We start from the raw sequence: 13641 nt of genomic DNA on the forward strand, positions 1-13641 counted from the left end.
GCGCGTGACCCGGAAGTCCGCTGAGGCCGCGGCGCCGCGCACGCGCGGCCCCGGCGCGGCGGAAGTGCTGCGCCGGCGCTCTTCCGGGCGGGTCGCGCCCCCCGCGCCTGCGTCGCGGCGTCGGGCGGAAGCTGGTGCGGCTCGCGAGCGGCGGTTGCCGAGCGGACCCGGACGCGCGCGGACCCCGAGCCCTCGGGCCGGCGCCCGCCGCGGGCCGCCGCCATGTCGCTGCTGCAGTCCGCGCTCGACTTCCTGGCGGGCCCGGGCTCCCTGGGGGGCGCGGCCGGCCGCGACCAGACGGACTTCGTGGGGCAGACGGTGGAGATGGGCGAGCTGCGGCTGCGGGTGCGCCGGGTCCTGGCTGAAGGTGAGGGCGGCCGCGGCCGGTCGGGCGGCGACTGCGGGGGAGGAGGCCGGCCGCTGGTCGGGCACTTCCGTGTCGGAGGCTCGGGGTCGGGCCGGGCCGGGCCGTGGCAGTCCCGCCGGCGGGTGTGGGCCGACCCCCGGCCCGGGCGGAGGCTGGCCCGGCGGGCGGGACCCCCGCGGCTGGAGGCTGGAGTCTGCAGGCGGGCGGTGCGGCGGGGGCAGGCGAAGCCGTGGTCCCTCTCGCTCCGAGGGCCACGGTGGGTCGGCGGACGCAGGGCCGGCCCCCTGGCTGCCAGGAGCTCGGGCGTGGGTGGCTGTAGTCCTGGCCTCCTCAGGTGCGGGTACACACTGTGCGGTGTCCGCCAGCCGCGCTGCCTCTTCGCCCCTGAGCGTTCCTCTCCCCGACCTCCGTCTGAGACCCCAGGCGAGTTTCCACAGGACGAGCCAACAGGTGTGACCGCTGCGGACCTTGCTTGGCAGGCCGGGCAGGGCCGTCTTTGGTACTTCCGCGTGCCCTCTCTGGCTTCCTGAATGTCCTCTTTACTTCACGCAGAGTTTCTCACCCCTGTTGGCACAGCCCTGCTCCCTGGGCCAGATTTTGCTCCTTTGTCTGGCCAGGAAGATTCCCTTAGCCGTGGCACTTAGCAGCTGAACGCGTGGCTTTGGGGCCGGTGCTGAAGCCGGAGGTACCCCCCTGATTTCGCAGCCTTGCTGCCACCTGTGCTCAGTTTGAGCTGGGGAGTGCTGACTGTTCTGGGGACCTCCTTCCTAAAGTCCTCAGGTGGCACTAAGGCCAGAGCACCACCACACAGTATTTCTCCACTGTCAGAAACAGATTTTGGGTGTGACTGGGTGAGAAAACCTCAGGCTCTTCTTTTCGAAGCAGAGGCCAGTGTATCTAGTAATGAGAAGTGTCCCCCCCCCCCCCCCCCATCAGTTCATTTATTCTGAAAACACCAGGCGGGTGTTTTGATTCTTTAAGAAATTCACAGTGCACAGTACATGGTTTCTACCTTGTGGAAGTTCGGGTGAGACACACGCTCTGATGACCAGAGGTCAACAAAGTGTCTACCCTGGTGGGTAGACAGTGGGCTCAGCTGCAGGGCTGGCGGAGGAGGGGGCCTGGGGGAGGGTTGGGGAGGTGGCTCAGGGAGAGAGGAAGTCCTGCTGGTGGCTTGACCCCCAGGATGAAGAACTGGGAGCGCGAGTGCCCTGGCTGTGCAGCACGTGTTGCTTCGTTCTCCCAGCAGGTCAGGAGCCGTGGATTTCCTGCCCTTAAGCTGGAGTGGTAGCCTAGGGCTTGTGAGGCTCGTGAAGCTGTTTCTGAACTGGGCCAGTAGGAGACCTGTCTGAAGTCCTTCACATACAATAGCAGCCTGAGGGCGTGGGCTTCTTCCATAAACACGGAGAGGGCACCTCAAGACTCCTGGGCACCTGTGTGGACAGTGGCAGAATGTTTCAGGTTCTAGAAAGGCAGAATGTAGCCTGTAGGTCCTGGGATACAGCGCTGAGAGTTGGGAAACAATCGCGCCATCAAATGTACTCATGTTTAACACTCCTGTAATTAAGTAAGTATTCTCACTGTGGGGTAATTAGGTCTTTAAATAGCCTCATATCAGTTCATGTCAGGGTTGCCCCAGCTGAGTTTCTCATCAGGTTTTGCTCTCAAATGATTTTCCAGGCAAGAGTACTGGAGTGGGTTGCCTTTTCCTTCTCCATTATGTCTTCTCGACCCAGGGATCGAACCCAGGTCTCCTGTGTTGCGGGCAAACGCTTTACCCTCTGAGCCAAGCTGATGTATAATTAGGTCTTCAAATAGCCTCATATCAGTTCATGTCAGGGTTGCCCCAGCTGAGTTTCTCATCAGGTTTTTCTCTCGAATGATTTAGGGAGAACATGGGTTTTCGTAGCTTTTGCAGTTGATGGCCTGAAATGGGTTGCTGGGTAGAACTGTGGAGCTAGATAGCTTTTCAGAGTTTGTTCTAAATTTTCACTTTTTAAGAACAAATGGGCTTTTCTGGTGGCTCAGACCGTAAAGAATCTGCTCACAGTGCAGGAGGCCCAGGTTCGATCCCTGGGTCAGGAAGATCCCCTGGAGGAGGGAATGGCAGTCCACTCCAGTGTTCTTGCCTGGAGAATTCTGTGGACAGAGGAGCCTGGTGAGCTATAGTCCACGGGGTCACAGAGGGTCGGACGCGACTGAGCGACTGACACACACACAGGCACACTCCTGCGCGTCCGCGGCGTCACGGGCGCCGCTGAGCGATGAGGGGCATCCATGGGGCCTGTCCTGACTGCAGGAGGGCACGGGGGTGGTGTGTGCTGTGGACTGAGCTGGGTGTGATGGAGAGGATTGGCCCTCTGCAGGGCCCTGCCGTGTGGTGCCTGGGGGGCGTGGCGGGCCCTGTGGACCCCCCCTTTCCTCTTGGGAAGCGTGACTGAGCCCTGAGCCCCATAGCTCACCAGTCTTGTAGCTCTTGTCTTCTCGCTTGAACGCTGGGGTCTTGTCATCCCTCTGTCTTTGTCCTTGACACTGGACCTGGAGGCCTGAGTGCGGGGACCCTTCTCTGCCAGGGAGGGTTCCAAGTGGATGTTTCTTCCCTAGACCTTGCAGAGCACACAGCCAGGTCTCCACCGCAGGGCTGTGGGCCCAGGCGGCCACTTGTGGCCCTCAGGATGCAGTGGCCCCCGTCTCGTGTCCCTCTCAGCTGGCCCTACCCCTGTCATGTTGGTGGCTTTAAGGTCAGCCTTTAATTGTGGCGATAGTGCCCAGCATAAAACAGTAGTGACCCCCACGGCAGCACTTGTGGGGTCCTGGCTGCGTGGGGTGGTCACAGTGGCGGTGCTGAGCTCAGGGCTGTTGGGAACTTGCCAGGCCACCAGGGGTGACGGTAGAGTCGGGCGGGAGCCCACGAGAGGCTTTGGTCCGAGGGAAGGCGTGGGTCCGTCTCAGGTGTGTCCTGCAGGAAGTGGTGTCCAGAGGAACTCCTGGTAAAAGCAGCTGCTGGCGCGGGGTCGCTGGGGGCGGCCGGGAGCCCCGTGCAGAGGCCGCTGCGCCGCGAGGCCTGCGGTCCTTCCCCAGCACACGTCTGCAGACGCCTGGGGGCCAGGGAGGTCACCCTGGGCGGGACTCCGCGGGGAGGCGCGCTCCTCCTCCTGCTCTCTGGGCCTGCTCCCCTCCAGGGCCCCCTGTCTGCGTGAGCGTGCCTATCCCTGCATCCCTGCAGGGGGGTGATGAGCGTGTGTGTGGTGGGGCTCTTGGAATTCTGCTCTATGGAAGTGTCTGCTTCTCAGCAGCAGTGCTGAGAAAGCGTGTCAAGGTCACCTGACCTGCTTCCCGTGCTGCGGCGCCACCCGGCCTGGGGCTCGCTGTCCCACCAGCGGGCCCCACCTCCCCTGGCCCCTGTCTGTGACCCTGTGCTGTGGGAGGGACGGTCACCTGCCGCCTCGGAGGCCCTCCCAGATTCCACCCGCCCCCCCCTCCTCATTTTAGCTGGTGTAGGGAAAGAGCAACTTAAACTTAGCCAGGATGGTGGGGTCAGCCTCTCGCCCCATGTTTTGTAAATACGTGGTTATACAGCAGCCGGGATCACGTAAGGAGGTGCACACACGCGTCACGATACGTGTGTCACGATGCACCCGTTTGGCCACGGGCTCCTTTTGGATTATAAGCATATATAAGCCCCACCTGAAAAGCCCTTGCGTCTGCACTGAGGCCAGCCCAGAGAGAATAAACGTGTCTCTTGTTCCTGCCGCTCCTGGACTTTTCTTCCAGCTTCCCTGCTCACACCTTGCCCGTCCTGGGTTCAGCGAACACTGAGATACAGCAAGACAGTTGGCGTAGGCGGCAGGGTGCCCAGTGGCAGGGGAGCCTGAGGCTCCAGTGGATGGAGGAAGCCGGTGGCCCCCGCAGAGCAGGCGGTGCGGGTGGCTTCGGCCTCTCGGTGTGGGCCGTGGCGGCCTCGAGAGTCTGGAGCTCGGTTCCCTCTCCCACTGTGGACCTTGGTGTGTTTCCTGCCTGGGACTGGCGTAAATGGAGCTTGCGAGGACAGTCCACTGTGCGCTCGCGTGCACGTGTTTTCCGTTCTTTTGTGTAAAATGCCCGGGAGTGGGTTGTGGGCTTCTAGTCGGATGGAGGGTTGACTTTACATGAAACAGCCACACGCTGTCCGCTGGGGCTCTGCCACCTCCTGCCCCGCGGCCTCCCCAGTGTGTGATTGTCCTGATTATACCCGTTCTCCGGGGCGTGCAGTGGCTGAATCTGCATCCTCTCCATGGCACTATGTTGAACATTTTTTCACCCAATAATTAGCCACTTGTGTATCTTTTTGTGTGTGAAATGTTTCTTAAAATCTTTTTTCCATTTTTTGGGGGCGGGCAGGAGTTGTGGGAGTATTTTTTTTTTTTTAACTGTGGTATAATGAGAATTTCATGACTACTCATGGATAAACCTGGGAGTATGTATTCTAGATCCAAGTCCGGTTTTTATATAACACACATACACAGAGACACACACGTGTGTGGGGAAGAGAAGGTAAGCTGTTTCCTGATTCCAGAACATCAGTTCAGTTGCTCAGTCGTGTCCGACTGTTTGCGACCCCATGGACTGCAGCACTCCAGGCCTTCCTGTCCATCACCGACTCCTGGAGTTTACTCAGACTCATGTCCATTGAGTCGGTGATGCCATCCAACCATCTCATCCTCTGTTGTCCCCTTCTCCTCCTGCCTTCCATCTTTCCCAGCATCAGGGTCTTTTCCAGTGAGGCAGTTCTTCACATCAGATGGCCAAAGTGTTGGAGCTTCAGCTCAGCATCAGCCCTTCCAGTGAGTATTCAGGGCTGATTTCCTTCAGGATTGACTGGTTGGAACTCTTTGTAGTCCAGGGGACTCTGAAGAGTCCTCTCCAACCACAGTTCAAAAGCATCAATTCTTACCTTTCTTTATAGTCCAACTCTCACATCCATACATGACTACTGGAAAAACCATAGCTTTGACTGGATGGACCTTGGTCAGCAAAGTAATGTCTGTGCTTTTTAATATGCTGTCTAGGTTGGTCATAGCTTTTTTCTCAAGGAGGAAGCGTCTTTTAATTTCATGGCTGCAGTCGTCATCTGCAGTGATTTTGGAGCCCCCAAAAATAAAGTCTTTTACTGTTTCCACTGTTTCCCCATTTATTTGCCATGAAGTGATGGGACTGGATGCCCTGATCTTAGTTTTCTGAATGTTGAGCTTTAAGCCAGCTTTTTCACTCTCCTCTTTCACCTCCATCAAGAGGCTCTTTAGTTCCGCTTCACTTTCTGCCATGAGGGTGGTGTCACCTGCATATCTGAGGTTATTGATGTTTCTCCCGGCAGTCTTGACTCCAGCTTGTGCTTCGTCCGGAACGTACCCAGTCACAGCCCTCTCAGCAGTGCCCAGCACGGTATCCCTTTATGTGTCTTATGTGCTAGTGTTTCTATTTTTTAAAAACTTTTCCTTTTGAGGTCATTGTAGACTTACGTGGAGTTGAAAGAAAAGATGCAGACAGGTCTAGGCACACTGCCTGGTGGCAGTGTCTAGAAAAACTGTGGTTACAGCCAGGATTTGAAGTGTCCGTCCCCATGGGGATCCCTGTGGACCCCTGGAGAGCGTCGGCCTGCCCCCTCTGTCCTTTGTCCTCTGGAGAGTTCTGTGTAAACAGGGTCACGTGCAGCCTCTCAGAACTGGCTTCTTTCACCCCGTAGGATTCTCGGGGGACCGTCCACGTTGCTATGTCCTAACTTATTTTGTCTCTGCAGAGCAGTCCATGGTGTGGATACACCATAGTTCGCTCAACTTTTCTCCCACTGAAGGGCATCTGCGTTGTTTCCAGGTTTTTTGATTATTTGAAATAAAGCTGCTGTAAGCATCCACGTGCAGGTCACTGTGTGGCTGTGTTCATCTTTCTGGAATAGGTGCGCAGGGGCTGGTCACGTGGTAGTTGGCACCTCGTTTTTAGAGAGCTGCCTGCCTGTCTGTAGAGCTCTGCGCTGTCTGCAGAGCTCCACGCTGTCTGCACTCGCCCGTTGGAGCAGGGGCGCCTGCCTGTGCTCGGCTGCCGCAGGCTGCAGCCTGAGGTCAGGGAGCGGGCAGGCGCCTGGGAGCTCTCTCCCCTTGGCTGTTCTCACTCCCCTTACTCTCAGGACCCCAGTCCTGTTGCATCGGGACCCCACCTTCTGACCTCATTGAACGCCAGTCACCTCCCTGCACACCCTGTCTCCAGATACAGCCACGTTGGGGTTAGGGCTTCAACTCGTGACTTCTGGGGGGACGCAGTTGAGTCTGCTGCGAAAAGGGATCCGTTTCTCTGCGTCCCTGCCAGCGTTTCATGTTGTGTTTGGTCGTCATTCTGGCAGGTGTGTAGTGACGTCTCATTGAGGCTTTAGTCTGCGTTTCCCTAAACGCTTATGCTTTGCTTATTTCCGCCTGCCCGCGCTCACAGGTGAAATGTCTCTGTGTCCTCTGCCTCTTTTCCAGTCATCTTTCATTGTTGAATTTTGAGAGCTTCTTGAGTCCTCTGTCCAGTGTGGTTGCCAAGTGTTTCCTCTCAGGCTGCTTGTCTCTGGCGTCTGAACAGGGTCTGTTGTGGTTCAGAGGCTCTAACTTTGATGAAGTCTGTTCTGTCGCTTTTCCCTCCTGAATCCTGCTCTCGCTGCCTGGTCTGAAAACTTTGCTGAGCTGTGCATCTCCAGGATTCTCTCCGGTGCTGTCTCGTGGTTTGAGACTTTATGCTCTGAGTTATCATGTAAGGTTTTTATTTACACGATAGTGTGATAAAAATAAGATTTTTATTTACATGAAGCTCTTTATTTTGCCTGGAGTCGTCCAGTTGAAAATACCGTCCTTCGGAAACTGCTTTTGCAATTTGGGCATATTTGTGTGGCTCCGTTTCCAGGGCTTTTCTCGTTTGTCCATTGATCTGCGGTCTTTGCCTCCACCAGTACCACACAGCCTTCAGTACTGCAGCTATACAAAATTTGAACTTTTTTTTTGTTAGGAAAAATGTTTTAAATGCAGAAAAGTAGAAAGAGCAACAACAGAGCAGACGCCTTTGTCCCTGCTCCAGGATTAATAAACACTAGTTTGAAAATGGATTCCTCGTAACCCAGTTGATAAAGAATCTGCCTGCAATGTGGGAGACCCGGGTTCGATTCCTGGGTGGGAAAGATCCCCTGGAGAAGGAAATGGCGACCCACTCCAGTGTTCTTGCCTGGAGAATCCCACGGACAGAGGAGCCTGGCGGGCTACAGCCTGTGGGGTTCAAAGAGTCGGACACGACTTAACCACCACCAGCAACTTTAAAAAGGTCATCTTTGGTTCCAGAGCTTTTCTAGACAGTGAAGCAGCACAGATGCTGTAAAGGCTCCGCTGACTCCCTGCCCCCGCTGCGTTTCTGTCTCTCTCTAGAGGCAGCCAGCGCCGTGAACTAGTGCACGCCCTTCCTGCTCGTCTTTGTACTTCCGCTGCGTGTGCTGCGTTCACACCGTGCGTAATCTTGCTGTGGGGTGTTAAATGTAAGTGACTGTGTTTTCATCTCTGAAGAGTTTGTCGTAGTGATCTGGTTTGCTCAGCACACTGTTCTGGTTACCCACCAGACACTGTCCTGGGTGCCTGTGATGGAGATGCCGACAACTTGGACAACATTTGTGCTTCGAGCTCACAGCCTAGTGGGAGAGACAGTGAAGAAGTATCCAGATAGAACCAGGTATCAGAGGATGCTGGGGAGGAGAAACGGTGTGGGGGGCGTGCGGGGCGAGTCAGGGGAGTGAGGTGAGGGCCAGTCGGGCCAGGCCGTGCAGGGCTGTGGTCAGGGCGTGGCCCGGGCAGTCGTGGGCCTGGTGGCTGAGGAGGCGCGGTGGTGTCCGTCTGGCTGCAGCGGAGGTCGCCCTTCTGTCCTGGGCGTTTCTGGTGGAGTCCTTGGGAGTGTTTGCTGCACAGTCTTACCATCTGCAAGTAAAAGCAGTCTTAGCTCTTCCGTTCTTTATTTTTCTAGCTTTTTTGCACTGTTAGGCTCACCGATGAAATGTATTACAGTTCTGAGAACAGGAGAAACCCTTGCTTTGTTCTGGATCTGAGAGAGGACCTTTCAGTCCTGTGTTAGCTCTTAGTTTTTCGTGGTTGCCATTTCTTAGATTGAAGAAGTTTCTGCTTCAATTCCTAGTTATATGAACATTTTTTAAAATGTTACTGTTTTGAAGGATCATGACGGCGTTTTGCATGTGGGCGGAAGCTTTCTCGGTGTCTGTCGAGGTGCCTGCCCTCCCTGTGTACAGTGTGTACACAGAGTGTGTATCATAGTGTGTGTACCACGGTGTGTGTACCACAGTGTGTACACAGTGACTGTTAGCCTTGCACTCCTGGGTGGCCATAGCATACTGTCCTTGCTGCAGTTACTCCTAGTGTTTTCTGATCGTTTCTGGTTTCTCTGTTAATGAGTGATTTTGATCTGTAATTGTGTGCGTATTGTTTTCTCTGCCTCAAAAAAGACTCTGGGAACTGTTCTCCCCTCTTGGCACAGACTTCGTGGAAGGTTGCTGTACTTCCTTCACTTAGATGTTAGATAGAATTCGCCAGTGGAAGCCATCTGTCTTCCTGTTTCTGTTTTCTGGATTTTCATTTATTTCTTTTCATCTGTTTTTATATGGACTTACTTCATGTTCTAGCAGCTGTGTTGAAATAAAAGTGACAGAGTGACTGCACGCATGTCACAGCACTGTATGTTCTGTGTGTGTGCGTAAGTGTGTGTGCGTGTGCGTCTACAGCTGTCACTGTGAAGGTGGTGAGCAAAGCCAGCACCCCCACGGTTCCTCCCCCCGGGCCACTGCTCCTCTGCTCTCTGCTACTGTGGTTGCTCTGCTCACTCGGCCTCCCGTGCGTGAAGTTGCGTGCGTGCTCCTTTCCTGCCTGCCGCTCCTCAGCGCGGCTGCTCGCAGTCCTGCTGCTGCGTGTGAGCAGCAGCGCATCCGGCCACGTGAGGACGGCCGCTCCATCCACTCGCCGTTGACGGACACGGGTTGTTCCCGCTGGGGCTGCTATGAACATGCATGTACGAGTCTTCGTGAGGACGTGTGCCTTTATTTTTCGTGGGTAAATACTCACAATGTGATGGCCGAGCTGTAGAGTTGGTGTGTGTTTAGCTTTTGAAGAACCCTGCAAAGTGTCTTCCAAAATCATGATACCGTTCTGAATTCCTGTGGGCACTGTATAAGCATGCAGTTGCTCCACACCTCAATCAGTATTTGGTAGGTTGGTTTTACAATTTCTAGATGCTCTAATAGGTGTATTGTAGTGCCCTTGTGGTTTAAATGTGCTTATCCCTGGTGGATAATGACGTTTTTTCATGTGGTTACTGGCCGTCTGTTTATCTTGGTTGAGCGTCTTTTCATATATTTTGCCCCTTAAAAGGCTGTTGAACTGAACTTTGGATTTTCTGTATATTTTCTGGATAGAGGTCCTTTGCCAGATGTGTGATTTGCAAAGTCCAGTTAGGGACTTATCTTTTCAAGCTCTCAACAGTGTTTCCAAAAACCAGTAAAAACCCATCTTTAATGAAGTCCATTTATCATATTTTTCATTTATGGATCATACTGTTTGGCTAACGTAGGGTTTGTCAAAATGGTTGACTTTTTTTTACATCCCACAACCTTTCTAAACTCAGTTATTACTGATAGTAGCTGGAAGGAGTAGGTATCAGCTTGTCTACGTAGACAGTCACATTGTTTGTTGTCTCTTTTCAGTCTGGATGCCTTTTATCTCTTCTCTCGCCTGATCGCACTGGCCAGCGCTTCCAGCGTGGTACTGAATGGCAGTGGTGAGGACAGTCCTGATGCCTGCCTTGCCCTGGTCTTGGAGGGAAGCGTCAGGCCCCCACCCTGAGTGTGGTGTTCGCGGAGGGGCTTCCAGAGATGCCCTCAGCAGGCTGAGGCACTGTCCTTCTGCTCCCGTTTGCTGAGAGTTTTAAGTTGCGTGGTGAATCCCTCCCTGTAGGGAAGCCAGAAAAGACGGAGAACTCGGACTAGAAGCGGTGGGAGGCGCCGGTCAGACCCGCTGCGCTTGGTTGTGACGTGTCACCCTTCCTTGTCATCGTTGGGTTTGGTTTGCTAACGTTTTGTTTTACGTGGAGTTAACCTTCTGTCAGGAGTCGTCTCCTCCACGCGTGTGTGACACGAGGCACTTGTTTCCAGAGAACTGGCGTCGACTGTGTTGATTTTCTTGCCCTGGTCTCTGCCTGTGAACAGGGTGTGTAGAAGGCGGTCATGTAAGCCAGGGCTGCCATCACGGCGGGACACAGGCTGCTGGCCACAGTCCAGTTTGTACCTTTCTCAGTCAAGGTATTTTTAAAGCTAAATGTTAAATAAACCTGATATCTGTTTTTCTAATTTTCAGGAGGGTTTGCATTTGTGTATGAAGCTCAAGATCTGGGAAGTGGCAGAGAGTATGCATTGAAGGTAATAAAGGGGACAAAGGTTTTGTGGGTTTTCCTGTGTTTTAAAGGAAATAAATCTCTTAAGTGACACTGTTTCCAGAGGTTTATCCCCACCCCTTTAGTTGATGTTTCTTTTTTACAGTCTGGGTCTGTTTGTTACACTTGTTTCTTCTGCAGTCTCAGAGGACTTGAAAGCTGTGGGTTTCAGCTTTGGGGAGGCCAGAGGAGGGGAGTCAGAGCTGCCAGAGTAAGGGTTCCAGGCATACCAGGCGTGTGAAAGCAGCCGTGTGAAGTGGCACGTGCACAGTGGGTCTGTGAGCCGGACTCTCGGGTGGGCTGCTGCATGCGCCCCGTGGTCTGTCCTGAGACTCTCAGGCGGCCTGTTTGGCCTCAGTAGCAGTGGCCGTCTTGGGGTGCGGCTGGGCTGGGGCGCGCACTCGGACTCCGGGGCCCCGAAGTAGATCCACATCTCTCATTTTCCTCCAGCCTGTTGGGTGAGAAGCCTCCTGCTTTTAGTTTTTCTTACGTCCTTGGATCACAAAGGACCATTTCTGAGGCCCTCTAACCTGGCAGGTTTCTCTGTGGGTCAGATGGTAACACACAGTCAGGCGGGGGCAGCCCTTAGATGCTCTGTGCTCGGTGAGAGCAGACAGGTGAGGCCCTTAATCCTGCCTCTCCACTGTTTCCCGCTACAGAGACTGCTGTCCAACGAAGAGGAGAAGAACAGAGCCATCATTCAGGAAGTGTGTTTCATGGTATCCTTTTCCAGGGACTGAGCCCGAGCCGGGCCCGCCGGGAGGCCCACCACCAGCTGTGGCTGCCCTCGGCTGCCCGCTGCCCAGTGACGTCCTCTCTGTGTTTGCTTCATTGGACTTGCCCGTAGCCCGTGTCTAGTAGGAAGGAGTTTTCTTCCTTGTTCTTTACTCTGAGAGTAATGGTAAGAGATGTACAGCATTGGGAGCAGTAGTGTCATTCCTGCCAAGAGGTCTCAAGCTGGGGGTGGGCAGCTCCCTGCCTCCGCCCTGCCGCTTGCCCAGTGACCTCATGTGGTGCCCGACTCCCAGCCAGTGGTTCTGTCCTCAGCTCCCTGCCAGCCCTGGCTCCCGTGGGCTCCGTGTTGTCCTCTGAGCAGCCCCCTGGTGCCTTCACCCTTCCCAAAGGGCAGGGGCCCTGGGCGTCCTTGCATGGAGCCTGGATCGGCAGGCTTGTTTGGCTTGGCTCTCCATTCCCACATGCGTGCCCCTGGAACTGGGGTCTCGCCCTTTGCTGTCAGAATCTGTTCTCCATCTCGAAGCTCTGTCCACTGTGAGCCTGCCAGGCCCCGGGCCTGAGGGTCCTCACCGCGCTGGGCTTCCTGTGGCCTCCTTCAGCCTCACCTGCGCCACACCCTCTACCTACTACCCCACCCAGCCCCTGGCCAGGTGTGTGGCCGGCAGGGGGGCGGGGGGCTTTTTCAGCACCTTCCCTTCCCTTGTGTCCCGTGTCTTCCTGTCCTCCTGGCTGCCTTCCACCTGCTCCCCATGCTGTTTTGTGGTCATGCACTCAGATTGTCCTTAGTTGGAGTTAGCGTTCTGGCTTCAGTCTCTTAACATCATGTATATATTTGTTTTTAAACATGCAGACTTACGCATTCTCCTTTAACGAGACACCTGCAGAAAAAACTTTCAGGCCACCCAAACATTGTCCAGTTTTGTTCTGCAGCATCGATAGGAAAAGAGGAGTCGGACACTGGGCAGGCGGAGTTCCTGCTGCTCATGGAGCTCTGCAGAGGTGAGGTGCCTGCGGCTGGGCACCACCCAGCAGGTGGGATGGCTCCTGGGGTCTCCTCTCCGGAGATGCAGTGGTTGTCAGGGAGAGAGTGGCTCCGTCTGGTGGGAGCTCTCTGAGTGGCTGCATCCCCCACACCCCCGTGCCTGGCTGAGAGCAGAGCTGGGGCTGCGGAGGGGCAGCTGTGCCCTCGGGGTCAGGCAGCAGGAAGCAGCCAGCAGCCGTGGCCAGAAGTGGGCGGGGTAGGCGGGGCCGCAGAGGTGGGCCTGCGCCCTCGCCAGCTCAAGGCGGTCACTCTTGCTGTGCTCTGAGAGGAAGACTTCTGTCCACTGATAGCAGCGGGGAGCCGGTGCTTTCTCACAACTTCTTGGGGCAGAGTGGGCAAGTGGGCGGGCAGTGGTGCCCAGCTCCCCAGGAGAGGTGAGGCTTCTGTTGATGGCAGAAGCAGGGTCCCCGCCTGGAAGGTCGGGCTCCTCTCATCCCCCCACTGAACCTCTGCCCTGTGCTGGGCCCGTGTGGGCAAGACAGCTCTTGGAGCTGGGCAGCACTTCTGAGGCCCGGCAGGCGCAGAGGACTGGCCAGAGGGCCTGGAGCTCGGGCAGGGGCTGCCAGATGCTCTGCTTGTCCATCCGCCACTGGTAGTGCGTGGGGCTGCCGCGAGGCCAGGGGAGAGCGGGGAGACTGAGGCAGGGGGCTCCCCGGAAGGGAGGGAGGAAGGCACCCTGAGGGGTCGCAGCCCCCAGAGGAGTGTCCCAGGACGAGGGCGGGGGCTGTGAGTGCGGGCGTCCTTCTGCAAAGAAGAGCAGAAATGGGATGCGGTGGTTGCTGGGGGGCTGTCTTGGGGACCACAGACAGGAGGAGTACAGGATCCCCACCCTGAATGGAGGGGACCGGGACCCCATCCCAGGTGGAGAACCCAGGACGCGGGGTGCAGGGTGCTTTTGTCCCAGCAGCATGGGCACCTGGGCTCCCGTGGGGACTGGTGTGTGGGACCCTGTCCAGCACTGGCCATGCTGCAGGCACCGCTCCTGGGTGCTCACAGTGCGGTATGGGTGCTCAGCTCA

At 55.8% G+C, this 13641-nt stretch overlaps 1 protein-coding gene across 6 annotated transcripts in view; it reads left to right on the forward strand.

Annotated features, from left to right (window-relative positions):
* The first annotated feature begins 105 nt into the window (after positions 1–105).
* The window catches only part of GAK (cyclin G associated kinase), a 47862-nt gene continuing 34326 nt past the window's right edge, over positions 106–13641 (forward strand). Inside the window, exons 1-5 of one of the 6 annotated variants that reach the window (XM_010806358.4) lie at positions 286–367; positions 7980–8089; positions 10771–10832; positions 11506–11565; positions 12466–12580. In XM_010806358.4, the coding sequence (XP_010804660.2) occupies positions 11563–11565; positions 12466–12580 (118 nt within the window). In that variant the 5' untranslated portion in view covers positions 286–367; positions 7980–8089; positions 10771–10832; positions 11506–11562. 6 annotated transcript variants of the gene reach the window in all.

This window comes from Bos taurus, chromosome 6 (genome assembly GCF_002263795.3).
Source record: "Bos taurus isolate L1 Dominette 01449 registration number 42190680 breed Hereford chromosome 6, ARS-UCD2.0, whole genome shotgun sequence".
Lineage (NCBI taxonomy): Eukaryota > Metazoa > Chordata > Mammalia > Artiodactyla > Bovidae > Bos > Bos taurus.